Genomic DNA, 24,255 nt, shown 5'->3' with positions numbered 1-24,255 from the left:
CTAAGGACTGATCTCTGTTAGCTGAGTTTGAGGCAATAAAAGCATTTGCCAATATCTTTTTAGGTTGTTTTACAAGAGGTGTAATGCTGTAATGTTCCTTCCAGTATGGAGAATTGTTGCAACATAAAAAGTCACTGACACTCTAGTCTCAACTCACAGTAAAAATGTTTATTTCATCCTGTCTCCAGCAGAGTGATGAAGGTAGGAATGCTTCACATAGGACCGATCCATTTTCTTCCATTAGAAATTGTGTTTTCCGAGTATTAAATAGAAAAAGAACCCATGCAATCATATGCCTCAAATATCATCATTGTGGGGTTTTTTAAATAGTTATTTCAATTTTTTATTTCTTTTTTATCCGATTCCCTTAGAAAACATTTGTAAGTAAACTGCAGAGTAATAGAATTGCAGGAAACAAGAAAGTGTTGACATTTTTGAGTCAAGAGCAATCCTTTTATAGGAATATTAGCCCATATTTACTCTGAAATCAGCAGGATTACTTGACAGTGATGAAACTGGGTGCAGAAAATTATCATATGAGTATAAAGATTTCCCTAAACAAATGCATACAGCAACTATATAACTTTAAGTGTAAAATAAAATAATGGCAGGTTATAAATGTTTATAGCTGCTACCAAGCGTTCAAGATTTTCTGCAAAAATTCAGTCTGTTTAAGCTAAAAAGGCCTCCCACTGAAATCTAGACATTGGCTTAACAAACCCCCAGAGTGAACAAAAAGACACCTCTGTCTTACGGAGGTTGTTTGCTGAATTTTATTGCTCATCTGCCTTTGGTCAAACAGCTTGAAGATTAGTATGATGCCAAACAATCATTCAGAGCAGATGGAAAACTTTTTATCTTATTATCTTTCATCATCCCATATGATGGTACTTTATCACTGATTGTAGCTATTGAAAACTCTGGATTAAGCAGGTTTTTCCAGCCCATGGATCAAACACAAGTCTTTCAGAGTGTTGGTCTGTGTAATTGCCACTGTGGCAGTGCTTTTTAGCCTCGGAAGGGGGCTGTAAGCAGAAGGCCTTGAAACAACATTCACTGAACATGGGTTAAATTCTACTTATTAAATTTAGGTTACTTCATCAAGTAGTTTTCATAGTGACCTACTTCTCAACTGCAGCCCCGATAGCCCGTAAAGATAGGAGTGTATAGCATCATTCACCTGAAACTAAAAGAAACATTAGAAGAAACATTCACTTCATCACATCTGGCTGAATACCTCCATGCATATGCTGCAGCCCCAGTAGCTAAATAGTATGGTTGGATCGTCATGGAAACATCTGGGTAAGTTGTTTAATGCTTTGGTCTCAGAGACTGTGTGCCATGTAACTCAGCTACAGGTTTGGCTCATCAATGCCACTGGGAGACTGTGTAACATTCCTGAATAAGTCACAACACTGTTCCTCCTTCCCTATGTTTTTCAGTTTGTTGAGAAGCAGCTGAGGGAGCTGGTGGTGATTAGCCTGGAGAAAAGGAGGCTCAGTGGGGACCTTATTATTCACTACAACTACCTGAAAAGAGGTTGCAGCCAGGTGGGGGTCAGTCTCTTCTCCCAAGTAAAAAGTGAGAGATTGAGGAAATGTCCATAAACTGTGCCAGAGGATGTGTAGATTGGATATTAGGAGAAAGTTCTTCACTGAAAGGATGATCAGTCATCGGAACAGGCTGCTCAGGGAAGTGGTGGAATCCCGTTCCCTTGAAGTACTTAAAAAGCATGTGGATGTGGCATCTGGGGACACAGTTTAGAGCTGAACACAGTGGTGGTGGGTTAATGGTTGGATTCAATGATCTTAAAGGTCTTTTTCAGCCTTAATAATTCCACCATTTTATGTTCTCCAGCATTGCCTGGTCTCTCAGGGGGCAAAGATAAATTGCAGTTTTTGGACCAACATGTCCCAAAGGGTCTTTCATTCTTCTCATTAACTCTAATGTAAGAATTTTTTCTCTGGTCCTAATCTTTTGATGAAGGAAGCTAGAGGCATTTAAATCTCTCAGGTCACCAGCATCCATGAGCCCTTTTCTGGGTGTTATTGATTGTGGGAATGGCAGCAGTGAACATGTGCTGGTCCCTACACCATGTGGTTCACAGGCTGAAAAATTAAACACAGCCCTCGTCATCTCTCACACTGAGATTTGCTAGGAAGTACCGGTCAGAGCTTTTAGGTTGCACTATATCAAAAGAGGCTCCTCCTAGAGCATATAATGTCCTTGCAGATGCCAAAATGAGCCAATGAGCACAGTAGTTCTGCTCAATAACTAGGGCAATGCTGAGCAGGAATCTCTGGTTCATGTGGATCCGAATGGAAGCATACAATGGCCTCTTCTGACCACAACACCTATGGAGGAAGTTGATGCCTATGTCGAAAGCCTTCAGTCTGAGAATGGCCAAGTTATCATAAAGACTCCTAAGGTGCTTAAACTTCAGTTTTGTCTTCATCCCATCTCCTAGATTCTTTCCAAGTCACAGAGTCAGAAACATTTAACAGCATGAGAGGCACAGGAAAACAGCTAGGAAATAAAGTAGACAGCATAGTATCTGGAAGGCTGAGGACTCTAATATGTCCCCGCAAATGTGGAACAGACACTTTCACTGGCCAGCTCTTATTTCTTCACCTTCCACTGCTAGGAAAACAAAACTCTCCTCTCACTGCACCTTCATCAGAGAAGATCAATTGCCCCAAATTTAATGTAGTCCATATTCAAACCAAGTTTACCTGTAAACAAGAGACAACAAGGTTTTTAGGCTGATGTTATTACTAGTCTACAATAGACATTAAAGAATTTTGCAGGAAAAAATAAGGAGAAAAAAAACCCCCAAACTAAATCCAGTCTTTTTAGTCGTAAGCTTACAATTAATAAAGAAATAAATACATTTGGGTGACTATCACCTTCAAAAGCCTTGAAAGAAAATAGGTTGCATTCACAGTGGTATTAATCATGCTCAATCTATTTCCCCCTCACTGCGAATCAGAGCAGTTTTCAGCTAACAAGAAAGGGTGCTCCACTTGAGCCGACAAACCCTATTCCCCCTGACAGGAGAGGCACTTAGCATGGCGTTACCATCATTACATCCCAAGGTTAAAGGCAATGAAACTCCAGGAGTGACAAAGTCAAATCAGTTCAATTGTCTGATTGTTCATACTCATGAAGTGGTGAGGCTGGCAGGGGATCCAGCATAAAACTTAGGACTTTCCAGAGGAGCTCCTTTAAGGTAATTCATTGCCCTCTACAGTAGCTTAAATCAGAATGGTCACAGTAAATGTGGCTCCCGACATTTATTAAGAGCAATATTAGCAGTAGCCAGCTGCTAAGCCAGATGTCAAAGGTGCATTAAGAGCACTTTGTTTTGATCTAAATCATTCTGATTAAACAAATCATTGGCTTTGAGCAATGCAATAAAAAAAGATTGTGATTAATGAAGCAGTACAAGTTAATAACATAGGTTGACTCCCGCTTCCTTCTCTCCAGTATTTTCACTGTCCAAAACCAGTTGTTTTACTTGCCAGCCTTACCAGGGACATGTAAAATTTTAATCATCAATCTGTGGGCCATTAAAGAAGTAGTTTTTGTTTTCTCAGCTTGAAAACCAACAGGGAAGGATAATAGGTTTGGTAAACCGAGCTGTTCAGATAATGGAGAAATTCAAAGGAAAGCTATCATAGAGTCAGCATGGGAGCTTGGTGCCATAATCCTTTTACTAACCTGACTTCAGAATGTAGGTAGGGACTGGAATTCAGGATTGAGACAGAGGAAAAAAGCCTTTCTCTTTCCCAAGGTGTTCTAATTCAGCATGGCCTGGAACAGCAAGAGAAGATAAAAGTATTTGATTCCTTGTGTCTTATCGTTTGAACAGAGGGCACACAGTCAGAAATAACTAATTAATGTCTACATTTTTGGACTTTACACTGAGTAATGAAGTAAAATTCATGCAACTGCAAATTCAAGATAGAAAAATAAATAGAATACAGAATCTAGTAAATTGTGCATATTTATAACAAGAAGTGGTGAGTAGAGCTCTCTCTCTGTTCATTAGATGGATGCAGATCATCATGCACAGAAAACATTTTTGCATAAGCTTGAGCTTGGAAAATAGAAGTGACTGACAGTATTTTGAACAAGATTCATGCAGTTCTACAAGACATTCTGTAGTCTGTGTTTGAACATCGGTTCTGCTTTTCCAAGGAGAGGAAGAGGATGAAAAGACATCAAGAATTACTGAGAGGGGAAAGTTCCAGGGGAAAAAAAAAAAGAAAAGAAAAAATGTTTTTCACACCTACCAACTTCTCTTTAAAAGTTATTTATTTATTTATTTATTTTGTGTATTATACCGTATTTGAGAGCTCATTAACAAAAAGCTTCAACTGCTCCAAAAAAACCACTGTAGCCCCACTTTGAAAGCTGCTGGAGTAAATTCATCTGAAAATACAACCATTACAGAAATTCTATTATCACATCAGAAGAGCTTACTTTAGCATGTCCCTGAATGAAACCGCAGGCTTACAGGACAAGAAGGGTTTAGGTTCAGGTGGAGTTAGCTAACTGCGAGGCTGTGCTTCCTAATGGTGCAAGGCTGGAAGTAAAATATTTTCACCTTTCCCCTTCTCACAAACTTTGCTTTCTTAGTATTTCCATATATTTTTGGTCTTTTCCTCAATTAGTTAATAAACATCCATCAGGACTTTTGGGTTTGCAGTGGTTTTGAGGTTTGGCTGCAGGTGGTATTGTTAGGGTTTTTTTGTTTGGTTTTCCTTTTTTTGGTAAGACACATGCGTGCTAAAGGAAAGGTAATCTTACAGTACCTTAATTGGAAAGCTGGCACCAGCACTTTCTATAATTTATTCCATGTTGTGGAGCCTACATGGTTCAATTAGATGTCATTGCTGTACTATTGATTCCCATTTTCTGAGGAGAAGAAAGTTGAGATCTCTTTTTAAGCTCGTATTTCCCTGTCCAGAATTTCCCAAGCCCTTGGGCCATAAACTCTCTTATAGGTGGATTAATCTGTGAAGAAGGGATTTGTACCCAAATGTAGCAAAACACCAAATTTGCAGTTTATAATCTAATTTCCTAACAATAGGCATAAGAGTCTCCAAAACCCCTTGTGACAGGAATTTTATTGTTGTTGTTGTTTTTTGGGGGGGTTTTTTTGGTACTGTTGAGTCTCCTTACTTATAAGAAAACAAAAACAAAAATCTAAACTCTAAGATAGTGGAGTAGTTTTTTATGTATACAGTCCTGGGTGGATGTAGTGCCAAGAAGCTATGGGATATGAGATTTGCCAAAACGTAATCCAGTGTTCTCATAGTTCAAGTCCAACCTCACATAAGCAGCAGTATTTGGAAATCAGGCGCAACCACTGTGCAAGTTGTCTGCCTGATCCTAAAAATGGAACAAAAGGTTTTAGCACTCCAGTAAACAGAGATCAAATCAAAAGGTTAAGCTTTGCCAGATAACAGTACATGTTTCTGTTTGAAAAAGTGCTTTTTTACCCTCTGTGTTACTTCAAAAAAGAGGTGGCTGTTTAGTTTGTCTACCCTTATGGAACAGAGATACCAGCAAAAGACAGTTTAGTCACTTGGTCCTACCATAAATATCTGAGTGTAGAAATTTCCTCCCTCGACATTTAAATGCAATCTGTAATGAAGAGTACATCAGATTTTTAATATTTTTCAGCAGAAAATGAAGAGCAGCATGTGTTACTCCTGCTTTACATGCATGAAGAGACCAATTTGATCCTAAAGTGTTATTTACAACAGTTTTAGAGTAAGAAAAATGGCAAATAAAGAAGCAATGAGATCTGGCAAAAAAAAGATGTGGAAGATTCATGAAATGATTGATGTATGGGTACTTCACTGTTTATTATCGAGGTGTTGGCTTAACTAAAGCAGGTTTCCTGGAGAGCAAAGGTTTCTCTTGTGCTCTGGAAGGAGCTGTGTGTGCTGCTCCTTTCAGGTTTAAGGGGTTTGACAAAAAGAAGGTCATGTAGGTAGACCTACCTGTAGTAAGGATTCTGTTCAAGGTACACCATTCCATAAAGGTCAGAGAGAGAATGCTTGATATCTGCCAAAGTAAAGCATTCATGTGCTGATTAACATTCTGGTCACACTTGGAACATTGAGTAGAAGGGTTTTCATTCCTATGGTAAATGATCCTGTTTCACAGGAGCAAGTGGGACATTCTGATGCTGACCCTGAGAGAGACTTTATGTTCAGCTTGATCAAGAAAACAGTACCGATACTGTTGTCATAAGAGTTAGAGCACTTACAGCAGGTATTGACTGGAAGATAGCAATCCCAATGAAACAGCTGAGAAAGAAATTTCAAGGGAGGGTTCAGGAGAGACCAAGGAAATGATGCTGCCTGCTAAGGATTACATTCCTTTTTTTTCAGTCCATTTCTAGCTGGCAAGGAATGGTATGAAGGACCATATAAAACAAAGATTGTGGGTAAGAGTAATAGTCTGAGACTGAAGTGAAGGAGATTAGTAAGGGAGGTTATGGAAGAGCCTTGAAATACCTGCCATTAATTATAAAGTTATGCAAGAGTAAGCCTTCTATCATAACAGTGCCACCCGCTAAGGAAACTAAGGCCTGATGCCCACCTACTGGCAGTCAATCATAGTAAATAAAAATATTTAGTGGCTGTGCAGTAATTACAGTTGTGCAGCCCTGAAATGCTGATCTCCAGTTCTTCCTCCTAGTAATTGAACACAGTTGATGGAGAAAAGCACAAAACTTAACTATTCTTCCATGGATCTGGAGCAACATTTAAAAGCCACAAAAAGCAAAATTTCATTCTTATTCACATAAATAATTGTGTTATATTAATTAAATGGGAGCAAGAATGTATGCTAGTGAAAGTAATTATCTGAAATTTGCTGGCACACAGAGGGTAAATAGCCAGCTGTCTGACTTCTCCCTTGGCATCTCAAAGGTTTCCAATTAGTATACATATTTGTTCAGAGGAAAAAGACAGCAAATCCATTCTGGGTTGAAACAGCCTATGCAATTTGTTTCATAGTGATCTAGTATGTATTTAAAGGCTAGTAATATAGATGTGTCTACACAAATTTGATCTGTACATCAGAGCCCTCCACACACTGCCATACACACTAGGGTACAGTAGTAGACCTTTCTTCACAGGCATATTTGCAGTGAGAGTCCTATAATTGTAGTATACCTGTCAGAGTAAAGTGACTACAAGAGTTGATGATGTGTGTGAGGAGTGATAATTGTCTAACTTGAAGAGAGGCATATTTTTCCAATTTCGATCTTGTCTTTTGCAGTGGCTACACATTTGCATTTTATCAGACTACACTTGAATCATCTAGAACACGATTGGTGTTCCGTAAGTAAAAGTTTATTAAAGCAAAGGAAACACTAAAATCCAAGGAAATGTTAGTCAAGTACGTAACACATAGGAGAGTTGAAGCTTCTAACAGGACTTGAAGTAGAAGTTTTTCTTTCTGTCTGGGTGAAAATCTACCATACAAGGCAAGACATCTGACAAAATATTTGGAATGTTGTCGAATTCAGGAAAGAAAAGGATTTATATATCTGATACAAATCAAGGTAATAAATACAAATTGTCTTGAAACTGGGTGGTGTTCTTTGAAATAGAGAATATTTTATATTTTTTTATATTGTGACTGTGCTGTTAATGTCCTTTCTAGATGGTACCACCTGTCGCACTTCTAGCTGGAATATATACATGTTCCTTAGGCTTATGATGAAGGACTATATCTTTGCTTGAAGATACCTGTGATTTTCTGTGGCTCGGTTTTATTATGGTAAGGCTATTTTTACTTATGCAGAATACACAGGGGTCATAAAAGTTTTGCTAGGTTGGCTAGTCTTGAAATCAAAACAATTGAGAGAATCATGTAGGTCTACACGAGCCAGTAGGGCCAGTTTCAGCTGACAAAAGATGGTCAGTCACTAGCACTCATGCAGAGTGGATCACAGAGACTGCACCTACTGTATAATTAACAGACCAAGCAGCAGAGAACCTCAGTGATTCTACCAGAAATACTCATGTTGTATTTAAATACCTCTGAAGAATCTACCTGATGGAAAGTAATTCTGTTCTTTAAGCAAGAGGTGCAGTACTTCACAGCAAATGCTTCCATCATTCAAATATTAAGTTAATCTCATGTTTGGCTTTGTAGAAAGTTAATACAATATTAATAGATTAAGATTTAGTATGGATTCTGAAGGTTGTATTAGACACAAACCACTGAAAGTATTTTAAGCACCTAAGTAATTCTGATACTCTTACATTTTAGAATGGAAGAGTTAGATATTCTGGTTTAGATATTATTGTGTCTTCACTAGGTATTTTTTCTTCAGAGTGAATGATGGAAATTTTTGGAAATTCTGATAGAACACAAAAAACATGAATGCAAGTGGGTCTTAGGGGAGAGGAAAACAGCAGGAAAGGTTCAGAGAGAGGGTTAGACAGCTAAAGGGGCAGATATTTTACTTGAACACTGAAGTCTATGTTTAAATCCTGGCTCCACTGAAGTCAATGGCAAAGTTGAGGACTTCCTTTAGGCCTGCTTTTTAATGTAAATAGTGTAAAAATGATGTCCTTAATGAGCAATGACATCTTGAGAGTCCTCAGTTCAGAAGATTGAAATGCTGAGTTTTCAGCTGCAGTGAGACACTAGAGTAGGACAGAGACTCCACATGCCAGTCATCAGACAGTCTGCCTCAGAGCAGGTGACCTCAGGAACTGCAGCTACCTGGTCTGGCTTTGTATTAATGTTCATAAGAAATTAGTTGCAGACTACCTGTCCTAGTCAATATGAGATTAAGCTCCAACATGTTTTGGTGCTCAGACATTACTGAGACAGCTGCCAGGCTCTACTTTTCAGATGTCATAAAGTTTCAACATACTGGCGTATTTTAAATCTCAAAATCCAGATGTGAGAGCAGGGGCATTAATTGAGATTATATCCTGTCACCACCTCTAATATTGTTATGGATGTAGTCTACAGATGGGTCACTGCACTGTTCTGCTGCTTAGGATGCAACAGGGTCATTTACTTCTTCAATACAAAGGACTCATATGAGGTCAATTACTCCTTCAGTTATTTATTCAGGGACAATATGAAAATAAATATTAATCTGTGTCCCACATTTGGGCTCAGGAGTCATGAGCCCATAGCACAATTTCTGTCCCAGTTTGCCATTCATAAAACACTGGTAAAAATTAATAGTTACATTCAATTTAGCTGAAATGTCCTATCACTAACAATCCTTAGAGTGATTACATAAAGTCCTAAAGACTTTTCTCGCTGGACCTGACTAGATCATCTGTGGCCAGCACTGAGTATCTGGAGGTCAATGCTTGTTTATGGTTCAACGTTCAACCAATATCAATTGTTGACCCAATTCAGAGAAAAAGAACATGCAAAAGTTAGCGAAATATGTGTAGAGCCCAGACAGAGAATTTCTGATCTATTTTTATATGTAGACATGTTGTTAAATCCATCTGCACAAAAACTTCAAGTTTTGTCAGGATAATTTAATTATCATTCCAGATTGCTGGTCAGATGCAACAGGTATCAATCTATCTATTACCTATGCTGCTTGAGGATTATCTGAGGTCAGCTATTGAGCCACAGTTTGGTAGTGGAAGTAAATAAAGTTAAGTAAATGAAAATTTTCACGCTTAAAGTCATATTCAGGTGAAATACTACCTCAGTCTTCTGCTGAGGAGAATAAAGGAGATCAAACATTGACAAATTCTGTGATCTATGGTTCTTTGAAGTAATATGTTGATACAGATCTCCCCACAGCTATTGTAAGAAAACTCCCCTCTTTGACCATCCAGGAGCCGCCCTGGCAGTCACACTTGCTCTACCTGAGCTAGGACTGAGGCTCCTTAGCAGCTTAACTCACCACATTCACACAGTCAGACCAGGTTGCCTTACTGGCTCGACCCTAGGTTTCCCACCCATGGCAGAGTTTCCAATTTCCCAATCCTTAAAATAATTTAATCTTCGTGCAATAACTAACAAAATAACAGCTTGAGCTGGGAGCATCCAAGGAGGGACCCCAAACAAAGGAAAACCTGGGCTTTTGTACCCTTACAGTCTATGCATGGTAAAGTCTGGGGGTTGTGAGCTCCTGCTGTCTCCGAGTATCCAGTCACCCGGCCGGCACCACAGTTCCTTTTTTGTGCAAAGGGTCAGCAGTTCATAGTCTCTTGCTTCGGGCTTGGGCTCAGCCTCAGCCTTCTGCTCCCCAGAGCTCAACCTGCAGCTCACACACTGAGCTACCAGCCCTAAATTATTCCCCAACAGCTGTCAGTAAAGGGCAGCTATTGTGAGATTTAGTTTGCTCTTTGGGATTAACAGAGATCAGTTCCCATCATATCTGTATACAGAGCAGTTAGCTGCAGTCAAGTAGAACTGCACTGCCTTGAACAAAGACCATGAAAATGGAAAGATTTACCTGGTTTTATATTAAGTGATCACCTGAGATTGAGCACAGGAATTCAGGCAGAGCCTGGAATTCATGCTGCCTGTTATCTTGGGAGCTGAGGCCCTCGAGCTTGCTTTTTTGTCAGCACCTGCTCCATGGCTAGACCCTGACCTGTAGCCTCTGCTTCATGGCTTGACATCAGACCTTCAACACTGTCTGGCAATTGGAGCTGCTGGCAACAAGAAATACGCTACTGGCATGAGTGAAGCCAGCACAAATTGTAGCCAGGGTCTTCTAGGAGCCCCACAGCAAGAGGTGCAGTAGACACAGGTTGAAACAAAGAAAATTACAATTAGATACATTAATAAAAAACAAGAGTGATCAATTACTGAAACTGGCAGCTGAGAAAAATTGTGAAATCTCCTTTGTTGGAAAAAAGCAAAATTTACCCGGAAAAGGGTGTGAACACCATCTAATTGTAAATGCTTTGTGCAGAGAGTTGAACTAGATGAACTTCAAATGACACATACAGACTGAGCTCATTTACTTTTATATTAACCAAGGATGGTCCTGGGTGTCATTTGCTCTCCAGAGATTGTCTGAGGTCAATGGGAATTGTAATTAGATGCACAAAGGTCATTGAAGCTCAGATGATTCCCATTGCCTGACCGGGGGTCATCTCAGGTCAACCTGAGAGACAATAACCTATTCAAGGAGACATGTAAGGTCAATCACAATCCTTATTTCCTGCCTAGCATCTAAAGTCTAGTTTCAATACTGTGAATTTCACTGGGGTAATCTGAGGTCTAACTAAGTATAAATTCAACGTGAAAATACCCCACATATTTTGTCTAGGGTCATCTGAGATTAACTTGATATGCAAACAGTTGACAGGGTACCATTTGACATCAGCTAAGTCCTTGTGTGGTGCATAGGAGTCAATTGACATGAACCTGAGATCCAGTTAGATCTCTAGAGGTAGTTTCAGGCTCTTGCAACCTGAGGTCATTTGACATCAACATGAGAGCCACTTGTCTATTCAGAGGTGTTATGATCTGACTAGTGACAGATGCCTCTGCCCGAATTAGGGTTCAAATGAGAGCAAATGCCGGTTCAACAATACTGACTTTATTTTGTAACATTAAGTGTGTAGAGGAAAGAGAAAGGGAGAAGAAGAAAGAGAGAAAAAGAGAAAGAGAGAAAAAGACAGAAAGAGAGAAAAAGACAGAAAGGGAAAAGGAGAGAGATAGCACAAGCAAAAGATAGTCACTATTCGTGGATCCAGCGGCATCCCATTGGTCCTTGTTCACCCCGAGTTTCTCAGTGGTGGGGCAGCGGAACCCAGTTCATTCTTCTGTTGGTACATCTGGCGCAGAGAGAGATGCTGGGTCCACAAAGTCCACCATTGACTATCAAATCTTCTTGCCATTTATACCTTTTAGCAAACAAAGGAATTAATACTTATTGGCTACCAGTTACATAGTTCTCTTATTAATTAGTATTCTATCATCTATTGGTTTAATAATTCCCTCACTTCTCATGCTAATTAGTCTACATGTTCAGTCTTTCTCTTCACTTAAGTCAGTAGATTTCTTGGATCGGTGGGCCATGAGTCGGTGGTTGCCATCTCCCCCTGCCAGAATTACCTTTTACCCAGACAGAGCCGATTTCAGCACAGTTGTGAGTTGGCTTTATTAGTTTCTTCCTTATCTTGGGAGCCCTGCTAAATATCCTCGCAGATGGTAAGTTCTGCATTCCTTGTATCCACTATCAGTGATACATCCTTCTTCCCAAATCTTGTTACCCATTCCATAGGTCCTAAAACCTGGACAACAGTTTGACCTTTATGCAGTCCAAATTCTGGGTATCCAGAGAGGTGTATTTGGGGAGCTTTGTGGCCATTGGTGGTTGCAGATGCTGTCCCATAACTTGAGATGGTCTTTGTTTGACCAATATGCATATGAGCAATTGCTTCTTGTCACACAATCACAGTGGGAAAATTTTGTTCAGACACATTAACTAGGATGTGCTAACCAGATCTTGCCTCTGCCAGGCCTGGCATTAGCACCTGTGTGTCACAAATTCCTCCCTTCTGTGGCCTTAATAGTGTTTGAGATAGGCAGCTCTGTTCTGTAACTCCAAACAGAGGCCACTGAGGCCGATTATCAGTCCCCATTTCCATGTAAGGAGCCATTGGAAATCAACTTATAATACAGATAGAGGCTCTGAATATCATCTGAGATGAATATGAGATCCAAGTAACTACTTAGGGTCATTAAAGGCTAAATTAACTGGCCTGTGATCACTGAAGGTCACCATCGCTAATCGAGAAGGTCATTTGAGATCAACTTGAGGGCTAAATAACTGCTGTAGGGTCATCTGAGGTCAACCTGATGGGTCAGTTAACCTATCTGGAATAGGGTTTATCTGGCATGATCATGAGACCCCTCTATATGCAAGGGGTTGTTTGAGGTCAACTAGGCCACTGTTTGGAGACTAAGATCATCTGAGGTCAACTTGACATACAATTACCTCCACAGAGGTCCTTTAAGGTCACCACTTTTCTCATTTGGAGGAGGGTCAAGTATTTAAAGTCTGCTTGAGACGCAATTAAGCAGTCAGGTTTCATTTGAGGTCAACCAGAGAGTCGGTCAGGGTTCATGTGAGGTCAGTGAAGCCTTTGTTCAGTGTCCAGTGGTCATTTAAGGTAAACCTGAGGTCCAATTAATTGCTTGATTTGTCATTCGAGTTCAACCTGCCCTTCATTTGGTGCCAAGGGGTCATTAGAGTTCAATCACAGACCTCGATTCCTGCCTAAGATCATCTGAGTTCAGTCTGAGATGCAACTCTCACTGCACGGTCATCTAAAGTCAACCCTCATGGTTGTGGCACACACCAATTCAAGTAAACATGAGTTCAAATTACTTATGGGAGTCACATCAGGTCCAACTGGCCCCACGTTTGAGCCCCAAGGTTCATCTGAGGTCAACATGCTAGCAAATTAGACAAAAGGGGTCACCTGGGGGCAACATGGCAGCCAATGATCTGCTTGGGGTCATCTGAGGTCAATGCTGCACTCATTTGATGCCTGGGGTCACCTTTACAGACAGTAAATTGCCCAGGGTCACATTGGTCCTTATTTTCATTCAACAGGTTATTTAAATCCAATTTAGAACCAATTAACCTGCACGTGTCATCTGAGATCAACCTTAATTCCAATTAGCTACCCCAAATGATCACTTGGGGTTACCCTGGCCTCCTTTGATGCCCAGAGGGCACCTGAAGTTAATCCAGACCACATTTCCTTAAGGTCACTTGAGGCCAACCTTAAATCCATTTAGGAGAACAGGAGTAACTTGTGGCCATTCTAGCTGACCACTCTAAACTTCCCTTGGTCTCCTTGATCAGTTGCTGACCTGACCATTTGCTGCTCAGACATTTTCAGAAGTCACGTAACACTTCAAATTTCATAGCAGGGGTCATCTGAGGAGAAGTATCTCTTCTTTCATCATCAGGTGAGACATTTACCTATTGAAACAAGGCCTCCTGGGTACATTCTATGTTTTAGTAGAGCCTGGCTCATGCTACAGACCACAGAAACAAGACGACATTGGCAGTATCTCTGGGATGAGAATTCAGTCAGGTAAAACAGCAGGAGAAAAGCTCAGAAGTCAGAGAGTGCTCTCTGTTTCCCAGCCTCCCCTCTTCTTCCTCCTCTCTCTCTCCTACTCTTTCAGTTCCTCCTCCATTCTGCCAGCTATGGGCAGGTTGGGCTGCCTGCACAGTGTCAAACCAAAATCTTACTTTTTCAGTGACAACCCAAGAAATGGAAGGTTTTAGCCATCTGCCTAAATCCTTGATACAAAGAACAGAGCTAGACTTTCTTTAGTGTGATAGTTTCAGTCTAGGCCTTCCTGGAGACCAGCTTGTAACCAGGAAGGAACTAGGGAAGTGACCAAGGACGTATTCTATGCTATTCCTTTACGTAAACTGAGGTATAAATAAGCCAGTCAGAGAGACCTCTTTCTCTTCTCTTCTGACAAGTAGATTCCTGCATTGGTCTTGCTTACCTGGAGCTGAGGCCTGCAGTGACTCCTGTTGTCTGCCACGCATGAGGTGGAGAGTGCTGGGCCGGGTCTGGCTGTCCTGCTTTTTCTCAAGGGAAGTGATGAGATTTCACTTTGCTAGTTCTTTATTCTGCTAGTTTCTGAGTTTTGGATTGTGCATATCTGTTTTGGTTTTGTCCTTTTTTGTCCCTTTTTTCTCCCTTCACTTTTAGGATTGTATATAGTACTTCAACTGTATATAACAGTACTATATGTAAATACATAAATATTTTAATATAGTTTGGCTAGTCTGGATTTTTTTTAATAGTTTTTTTTCTCTTTTACTCTTTGATGGAGGTTTTGTCCTGGGTCTTGGGGAGCTGGCAGAGAGCCAAATCAAAACTTAGACATTTAGGTAGTAAGTCACTTCTTTCCTGCAAGACTTTTCTCTGATTTTTCTTCTTGAACTTAAGTGCTTTATCACAACTGAATATCAGCATCTAAATGGACCCAGGTTATTTTAAAACACTGGTTTATTTGTTCTGTCCCTACAAACAGAACCAATGCCAGGCAGGTAAATGAACAGAGCATTACAGCTGTTTACACACTCCAATAACAAAGAGAAAAATAACTTTTGCTTGATTTTAGTTTGAAATTTTTCTTCCCCAGCAATAGGTATCATAAATTAGGATATCAAACTCTCTTCCAGAATAATTTGAAGTATGACAAATACACTAAAGAAAAGCTGAAAAGCGATAAGAGATCTTGCAAATGGTCTAGTAAAAAGGTAAGAGTTGACAACTCTGCTGTGACCACAGTTGATGGGAAGGCCCAGGACACTCCAGACAGGCTTTTATTTATCTCTGGGAACAATTTTTCAGCAAAAAGGGACTGGCATCAGCATCCTAACAATGTAAAACAGATGTAAAATGTAGATGATGTAAAATAACAGATCTGACAATGAAGTTCATGGAATGCTGTTCTTTTATATCAGCTCCCTGAGATTAAAATAAAAATAATTGACTTATTTTCTGTATGTTACTTTCACCTGTTTCCCCTAGTGCTCAGAAACATATTATTTCATTCTATACCTATCAAGAAACAGAAACATTTTGAAAATGTTCTTTTATTCTTTTGAAACAGTATGAAATAGATTGACAAAACCACAACAAATACAAATCCACTTCTAGAAAATACAGATGTAATATCCCTTTTGACTTTATTATACTAACAATAAATGAATAACCTCAAATACACCACAATTTTTAAAAAAGCCTTCCTGAGTATGAGGTTTTCAATTTCTGAAAATTTTTCATGTGTTTAAGCTATATCTCCAGTGCAGTAGATGCCAGAAACATATTTTGCTTTGAATAATCCCAAGTGAATTCCCAAGTAAGCTCTTTTAAGCTTATATTAAAATGTGAGCATATAAATACTCCAGTGGTTTTGACTTATTTTGTTTTGTTTTTTCAAAACTTTACTGCCTAATTTATCTGAACTAAGTAAACAGGTCTTTTTTTTTTCCTGAACCCACCAGAAGTATAAAATAAATTTCTGTATGTGCTTTCTAGCATCAACAAACATTGAAACTAATAATCAGAAAATCCTACGGTTTGACACACAAGTTTTCCTCTTCCTTACTGGTTGTCAAGCAGCTGCAAGAAAACCCCTGACCTCCATACTTTTCCTTCCACATATACCACAGTTTTAGTGGGTGGGGCTTGTTGCTTTTCCCATTAAAGGCTGGGAGTTTTTCATGTGTTCAGTGGGCATGGGCTCCAATCCAAGGTCACTATTTGGACACCAAAAAACAATTTAAAGAATCTACAGGATTTGTAGAAAGAAAGACACCAAAGACTCAAAAGAAATAAAAATATTTTTTTCAAATTATTTTCATTATAATTTATTACTGAACTATCAGTTGGGAGGGGAGGGTGGTCTTTAACCAAATACTCAAATCTACACTTTAGTGAAATGTGAATCAGCCCTTCCAAAAAATGCAAAAAGAAAGGTGAAGCATAATTTATTAACCAGCAGAATCACTGGACTTTTTCAACTTAGTGTCTCCATGCATGGAAAAACTAGGATACAAATACACAGTGGAAGACTTTGCAATGCCTCCTTTTCTTGTTTCATCCCCTTAATACTTCACAGTGAACAAAATTAAAGCAATCATATTTATACCTGTACTATACTGTACAGGTATAAATACTGTATAGCTAAACTATACTGTAACACAGATTATTACCTTGCAAGGATCCCCTATTTCAGTGGAAGGTAATATGTATCTTGACAGATTCCTACAAGAAGGAATAAGTAATCTACACTGAGCTACGTCGTAAGAATTCTCACAAATATTACTATGAATGCAGAAGCCACTCACTGTTAAAGGCAACAGGAGAGTTGCCAAGAAAAGATCATCTGAAGTGTGGTTTGTGTATACCTTCAAAACTTAAAAAGAAAAGAAAGGTGCTCATGCCCAGTCTGGTGGAGAGTTTATTTTTTGTGTCTAGTATATATGTGTTCAGAATTTAAGGTCATGTTTGAGGAAAGTAACACTATCAGGGCAGGAGTTAAATCATCCTTGACTTTAAAGATGTATTTATGTGTCATTTAACTTAACTGAATTTAAAGGCATATTAACAGTTAGAGACTCTTTAGTGAAAGTTCTGTCTTTAAAGTATATATGTATGCATGTAAGAACATATCTCCCTGAAGTTAGATTTTAAGGTGATAACCATGGGAATCAGAACTACTACCTTATGAGCAAAGGGACCAAAATTCACCATAAGTCTACAGAGATGCAATTAAACTATTTCTTTCACAGACAAGCTAAGTCTTCTGATAGATTGACTTGCTTCCAAAAAAAGGCTAAAGAAAAACATATATTTTGCAAAATGAAAAGTATAATCTAATAGGGGAAAATGTGGAGGGTTCCATTAAAATTATCTTATAAAAAGCTATTTTCACAAAGAAGAAAAAAAGCAATAGGAATCTCTTCTGAACATTTTCAGAAACTGCAGGCATCTCAGCTAAACATAGTGTTCAATGCCATCATTAATATCATAATCGATATAAAACCTGGAAATATGTAATTTCCAAATCCCATGTATATGTAGACACTAAATACACCAAAGTAATCACAGATCATAACAAAAAGTCCCCTTACATATTAAAATTTGCTGTCAGCTGTGATAGAAATATGATTTTGTTTCTTATTCAAGCATAAAGTTTTCTAGTGACTGACATTTGAACATTAGGTGTTTCTACTCAATAAAAAAGTACAAAGTTGCTTTAATTATACCTGTGATCTGTAATAAAACACCAGTTGTATTAGAAGAATTTCTGCTGAGCACTTCTTTTCAGTCTTTTTTCTACAAAAATCATATTGCACATAATTGATTTTTCTGCTTTCTGAACTTCAATTAAAATCAGAGGACAACAATAGAAACAGATGTAGATGCTGCCAAATATAACTGCACCACTGTTAGATAACAGTCCTATGTAAAACCTGACATTGACAAGTTTAATGCCAAATGGAACATACCATTTTTTGTGACTTCTAAAATCTTTGTTCCAATTGCAACTTTAAAACATTCAGAAGCTAAAATAATATAAAGAAAGGCAAGTCCTAAAAGTCAAATCACATTCAAGATAATTCTTTACGCTTGTATAAAGATCATAGATTTATCTACTTCATCAGCTCAGAATGAGAAATGTCAATGATGCTCGAGGGTCCAGTAATCTGCCCCTTCATTGTTCATTTTTTTTGGTATGTGAAAAGAATTCAAGGTGAAGTTTCTACAAATTTTTTCAGTCTACCTGTTTTATCAGTGACTATTTTTTAAACAACTAATTCATTTACTCATATATTCCTGGTTTGCGTCTGCATCAAAATCAACAATTAAGAGGAATATTTCTGGAATTTCCTGGAATTTTCTTCTATGCCCAAGGAACAGTGAGCATAGGGGCTGAGTGGGCTCTGACTCTAAAATTAAATTATTTGCACATGTGTATGCATTTGTTTATTTACTAAAGAGTAGAGAGAGTAACAACAAATTACTCCCCCTTGGAAATAAACTTGTCAAAGTCATTTTCCTAAGAAAGCAGAGTTTGGAACCATAATCCACGTTTAAAAACTAAAGGCACTGATGGGACAGTTCATCTACCTAGGGGGTGACCTGCTCCTTGCAATTCATTGACCTGTACAAGAAAGACCAGCAATAAAGCATGTAAAGGGAGTAAATAAAGTTAATTTTTTTATTCCTTGCCTATAGTGTACAGCAAGGGCAGATAGATGCTCCACTCAGACATCTGCATTTTGTGCTTTTGGACTGCCCCTTGGCAGTGATAATGGGCAGGTTTTCAAGCATGCAAACACATGGGCTCTCCTCAGAGCCACTGCTTCATAGTCGTGTGTCATACTCCAAAGTTTCATCTGCATTGTCAGCTCCTCTGGTGCTTGTTTCCATTTCTGTTTCGAAGGCTGGACTGTCCATTTCCAATGTGTAGGCACTTCTTCTCAAATCTATGGCAAGAAAATAAATGCCACAATGCAGCCAAGAAAACATTTGAAAACTACATACTCCCTGAGCAGCGTCCAAACCAATAACTGATCTGTTTGCTGTTTCCAGGAGGAGGAAAATCTGCAGCAAGGCAAATCAGAACCAGGGACATGAGAGTCCTTGGAGGACTTAATGGTGTGAGCAGATATGAATGAACCTTCCCTGACTGTATTCATTCAGCTGATTTTTCACTCTATTATTTCTACCTGCCACAGATACAAATAATCAAAACCAATAACACTGCAGTTTCTGTTTCAGAATCAAACAGCAATTATTACTCCATATAGGCACTGAAAGGAAAGAGCTTTCCCTATAGAAAAAAAATTGGTGCCTGGAAAGTCACCCAGAAAGCAATCTATTTTGGCTTTGAGTCTTTAAAATCTGCCCCACATCAAACAGAAACACATTTTACCAAACATAACATGAACAACTAAGCACAGGCTGCAGTGTAAATACCCTTTGCAGGACCAGGAAACATCCAGTGAGTTTTCTCCAGCTAATGCATTGCCAATTTTTCTATTGCTACTCTTTCTTATTCTAAAAATTACTGATGTTATCTGTAATGATGACACTGGAAAAATGGGCTAAATTTTGCAAAGAGAAACAATTCAATGAGAAGAAGTTTTCATGCTGAATGCCAGCATCAGGTTAGGGACCTCAAGCCCTTACATGCTAGGCAAAAGAGCCTTTGCATATAAAGACTGTGCCTACCATAAACTACCATAAACTTCAAGCTCAACAGAATTTCAGTTCTTGCTTTTATAGCACACCTAGGCCTTTACTTTTACTGGACTTAAAAAGTCATTCATAGATTAAAAATTAATTTTTACTTTACATACCAGGAAGTTTCAGCCTCCTGCAGCAAGAGTTACAATGATGCTTTGCAATGAAGTTTCTTATTGCACCTTCTCCTAGGTTTGCTGGTCCGAATACCATTTTTCCAGATCTAAAAGAAATATTAAAAATCAATGAATGCAAAATAAAGTAGATATTATAGGGGAGGGAGATTATAATGGTTTTTATTTTTTAAATGAGAGATAAATTAGCCCTTTGTAACAAGGCAATCAAAGATTAATATACATCACAAGTTTCTTAGCTCTGAGACAAAAAAACTGCCAGTTCCTGTAAAATATTAGCCTACACATACCCCACACTACTTCTCTTTTTCTCAAATGGAGATAGGACAGACCCAGCAGTTCCTACTAAAATGCTCAGAGGAAATCTGGGCACCATGACATTTTGATGACATATGCCATAACCTGAGTGACTCTGTTGCATGGAGTAAATAGTTTGGTTTCAGTTTTGATGGTGTGCACCTGGGAACACACCAGAACTAGCAAGGACTTATTTCAACCTTATTTAAAAACAGAAAGGCAAAAGCAAGCACAGCCCTAGTCACATCAATATGCAGCACAGAAAAAAATAAAATAAAAAAACAAACCCACAGTACGCTGCTTATAGGTGAAGTTTTAAAATTTATTGGCTTCTTCCTGAGCTCATTTACATGGATCTGTGCTCTGACTGTAAGTGTAGAACAACCTTCAGAAGAAGGAGGGAAAAAATAGTGTTCGCTCAGGCAAACTTTGCTGCCTGGGAGATTTTTTTCCACGAATAGCTTTACGTGTGTCACTCTCTCTGCTTGCCAGGGAGGCTGACTCCTTGTTACAAGAAGTGTTCTCACAGACATGTCTGGAGGCCCCCACAGGGGTGCCAGGCAGGCCATAAAGCACAAGGGACAACACAGCCTGGGGTTTTATTGAGCATATGAAAGGTTTTGTAGTAAAAGGCACTAAGAGAACAGGCACTCTGCATCTGCCTGGTGTAAATTAGCACCGTATTTGTTAATGGGTTTGACTTCTGGAAATAAACTTTTCCTAGATCCTTAGCTGTGGCCTGGTATGTGGGGAACCTGCGTGCATACAATTGGTCACACTGACCAATTCAACAGTGCTGCCAGGGAATCCATTTGTGAAAGCATACTGCATATTCTGAATGAAACTGTCACAATTACAAACGGAAGCAAGCTATATGCACACATGTATTAGAAGTACCACATAATTATAACAGATTCTTAATGTAGTCTGAAAGATCAGTGTTATTAATTATAGTATCGCTCCACCATTATTCTCAAGAATTTAATTGACATTCTAGACATTATGGAACACAGCACTCAAGAAACACTTCCAAGGAAACTTTACAAATGCTAGTGTTTTATTTTAATGATATGCAGAGTGGAAACAGCACATTTTAAAATCTGAAATCAATTACAGTTCTGAGAAGCTATAGGAAAAGATTTTAACTCTCTCAAATCTATCTGTAATTCACACCAGCAAAAATATATTCTGTCTAAAGAAAGCAGTTTTCAAATATGAAACTCTTCCCTTTCACACAGGAGAAAAGCAAAGATTGGTCAAAACTACTATACAAAACTTAGTATATCTTTAATTTATGGTAGACACTAGAGACTATATGTCTCCTGGATCCTCTGAAGGACTTGGCTAATCATGCTTTAATGCAAATTAACACATCAAACAAGGCAAAAGGTAAAGTATTAATCAAGTGCCATATATACACTTTAAATGACATGATCCTATATAATCATTTATATCCCTTGCTGTAATCTGATGAAATGCCAGTAGAAATAGAATGTACTGAAGTATTTGCTTGAGCGAGTATAGGAAATTGAGAAGATTTTGCTAATTCCAAGGCCACACAACCACTCTGATGCTTCCTCTGATCTAAAATTACTCCATGCGAGATGCAGCAAATAGCTTGAGACAGATTGATATTTTCTCACAGGTATATTTTTTGTAACATGTATGGGGTAATCCTTCCTCTCTACCCAGTATTGGCAATGGTTCAAGAGGAATACTGCATTTAAGTCTGGAAATCTATTTCAAGAAATATGGGGATAAACTGGAAATGATCAGCAGCCTAGAAACCATGACATGTAAAGATTAGGGTGTAGTCTAATATGAAAAAAATAAAACAAAACAAAACAAACAAACAAATAAAAAAACTTTGGAGGAGAGGACTTGTTGAATTTTTTTCTTCTCTGTGTTGACAGTAAACAGGACCAGAAAGAAACATTACAGTAAGAAAACCAGAAAACTTTCAGACAATCATGATATAAAACTATTGAAAACAGATGCTCTGGGAAGTTTTTAAGGTCGTCCTTAGAAGACTTTAAGATTTGTCTATACAAGACCTGTAAAGCCAGGAATGACCCAGATAAACTGTTTGGGTTTGCCTGTTTTTTCAATGAGAGAGAAATACTGAGCCCAGCTTTTCTATTTCCCAAGCAGGTGCATTAATGTGAGCTAATGGGCTGAAAAAAACAAAACATGTTCCTCCTTTTCTGCAAAACCTTACTTAAGAGTTATGTTCCATAAATGTCTACCAGATTGTATGACATTGGTCCAAGCAGGTTACACAGACTGCGCTGAAGCAGAGAGTGCTCCTCAATAGTCCAGAGCCAGAAATGTTTAAAGCAGATAATAAGATATTTACAGGGCTTTATCGATGGAAGGTAAAGGACTGTGGGGGCTTGGTGACAAGTAGCATCTTTCCAGGGAGGTGTTCAAGTAATTTATTCAGTATATTTTTGTAGCTTTAGCCTCCAATCCACCTGTTTCAGTTGTGCAGATTTCTAGAGTAGAAGTTCATTTCATACAGATGTTTTGTCTGTTGGCAGCAAACGAACTGGAAATTCTCTGGCTGAAAGTGCACAGTTTGGTGAAATTCAATAGATTTTTTTTCTTCAAAGCACATGCTAATGAGTAGCTTCAGAGATCATAGTCTCCACTCAACAGTAAAAACTTCAGTACATCACTATCTGCTCAAGAGCTTTCAAAAAGGAGAGTTAAGAGATCTATCACCTCTGACTCCTTTTCACATGGTTGTAATGAGATTTTTGATTACCATTTCTCTCATCTCTCTTTGTAGGTCTATTGTATCAGTTCTTTCCAATTTGAAACTCAGAACACTATTTTCCTCATCTCTGAATCTGCACTTAATGTTACTGAAAACTTTACTCTCATGCACTTTGTTGTGGATTTGGCAAATAGTACATGCTAAAGAAAGCATACAGAGTACTGCCTTATGGTAAGTCTTCTCAATGTTTGGGGGATACAGGAATCTGCAAGGACTGCACTGTGTTAAAAGCTTGTTGCTGTGCCTCAATTACATCTGCTCTTAAAGGAAATCTTTTTACGAACATTATACCTTTATCATTTTATCACATGTCCACTAGGTGAGATCTTACATTGATTTACATCAGGTCAGGATATGTCTGCATTGTCAAAGCATCAGGCATACTTTCCAAACAGATGTATTATATTTATCTTGATATTGTATATAAAACCAAGACACAATGCACTACCACAGAGATACGGGTCACACTTCACCATTGCAAATGCCTTTGCCATTTTAAGACATGCAGAATGCATAACTAAAAAGACTTACATGACACAACAATGACATGAGCCATTAAATCAATGGAGTTGAAGAACCAAAAGATAGATAATTTAACTCTAAGTTATGCTAAAATTTGGATCAGCCCCATCAGTGAAATGCCACCAGTTTTCTCCCAGTCTTCTAGAAGAGCATGAGCTCAAAGCAACTTTTGAGGCAGTGTACAGGTTAGGGTTAGTTATTAAGTATCTTACTTACAAATGAAAACTTAAAACACACCTTGCCTCTGTCAGAAATATTTCTCCTGTGAGAAAATGAAGGTTAAAGCAAAGACAGAGCTTTTACATTACTATTGATATTACTGTTTTAGAAAGTGTTTCTTCATTACTTGCTGTTCTGAAGATTTCCCTGAATATAAGAAAATCAAGCTAGTTTTGCTTAATTAATCAACGTTTGCTCTCTAACTAGGACTAACTATTTTGCAGATGATAAAAAAAAAACCTGAAAATAAGATCTGTACGATCAAGTTTTAGTAATCATGACAAAATTGTTTAATAATAAAAACAATCCAGAAGGACACTAATAAGCATAAGCTTTGAAATAATGTAGATCAATATTATCCCTGTTTTAAAGAGGATGAGTTGCCACATGAAGTACTGTGCTCAATGCCTGGCCACTGTTTTCAGCAATAACTATTACGGTTTATGCTACCACTGATATTAAAAAAATCTCCTTGAACTCCCTGCCTCTCTCCTTCCCTCCCTCCTTCCTCTCTCCTTCCTTC

At 38.5% G+C, this 24,255-nt stretch overlaps 1 protein-coding gene and 1 long non-coding RNA gene across 2 annotated transcripts in view; both read right to left on the bottom strand.

The window, feature by feature from the left end:
* Nucleotides 1–226: 226 nt before the first annotated feature.
* Nucleotides 227–10,961, bottom strand: LOC116780686. The gene is made up of 4 exons (XR_004354573.1): nucleotides 10,897–10,961; nucleotides 10,478–10,679; nucleotides 3,721–3,813; nucleotides 227–2,732 (listed from the first exon to the last, which is right to left on the bottom strand). It is a non-coding gene; the product is annotated as an uncharacterized LOC116780686 (long non-coding RNA).
* A 4,047-nt stretch (nucleotides 10,962–15,008) lies between these two features.
* TRPM6 (transient receptor potential cation channel subfamily M member 6) overlaps nucleotides 15,009–24,255 on the bottom strand; it is a 35,247-nt gene continuing 26,000 nt past the window's right edge. Inside the window, exons 16-17 of the mRNA XM_032676146.1 lie at nucleotides 19,898–20,004; nucleotides 15,009–19,021 (exon numbers count right to left, since the gene is read on the bottom strand). Coding sequence (XP_032532037.1) covers nucleotides 18,900–19,021; nucleotides 19,898–20,004 — 229 coding nt within the window. The 3' untranslated portion in view covers nucleotides 15,009–18,899. The remainder of the gene's footprint in view (nucleotides 19,022–19,897; nucleotides 20,005–24,255) is intronic.

Source organism: Chiroxiphia lanceolata, chromosome Z (genome assembly GCF_009829145.1).
Source record: "Chiroxiphia lanceolata isolate bChiLan1 chromosome Z, bChiLan1.pri, whole genome shotgun sequence".
Taxonomy (NCBI): domain Eukaryota; kingdom Metazoa; phylum Chordata; class Aves; order Passeriformes; family Pipridae; genus Chiroxiphia; species Chiroxiphia lanceolata.
The sequence above is the reverse complement of the archived record's forward strand: the minus strand, read 5'-3'. Positions and strand labels throughout refer to the sequence as shown.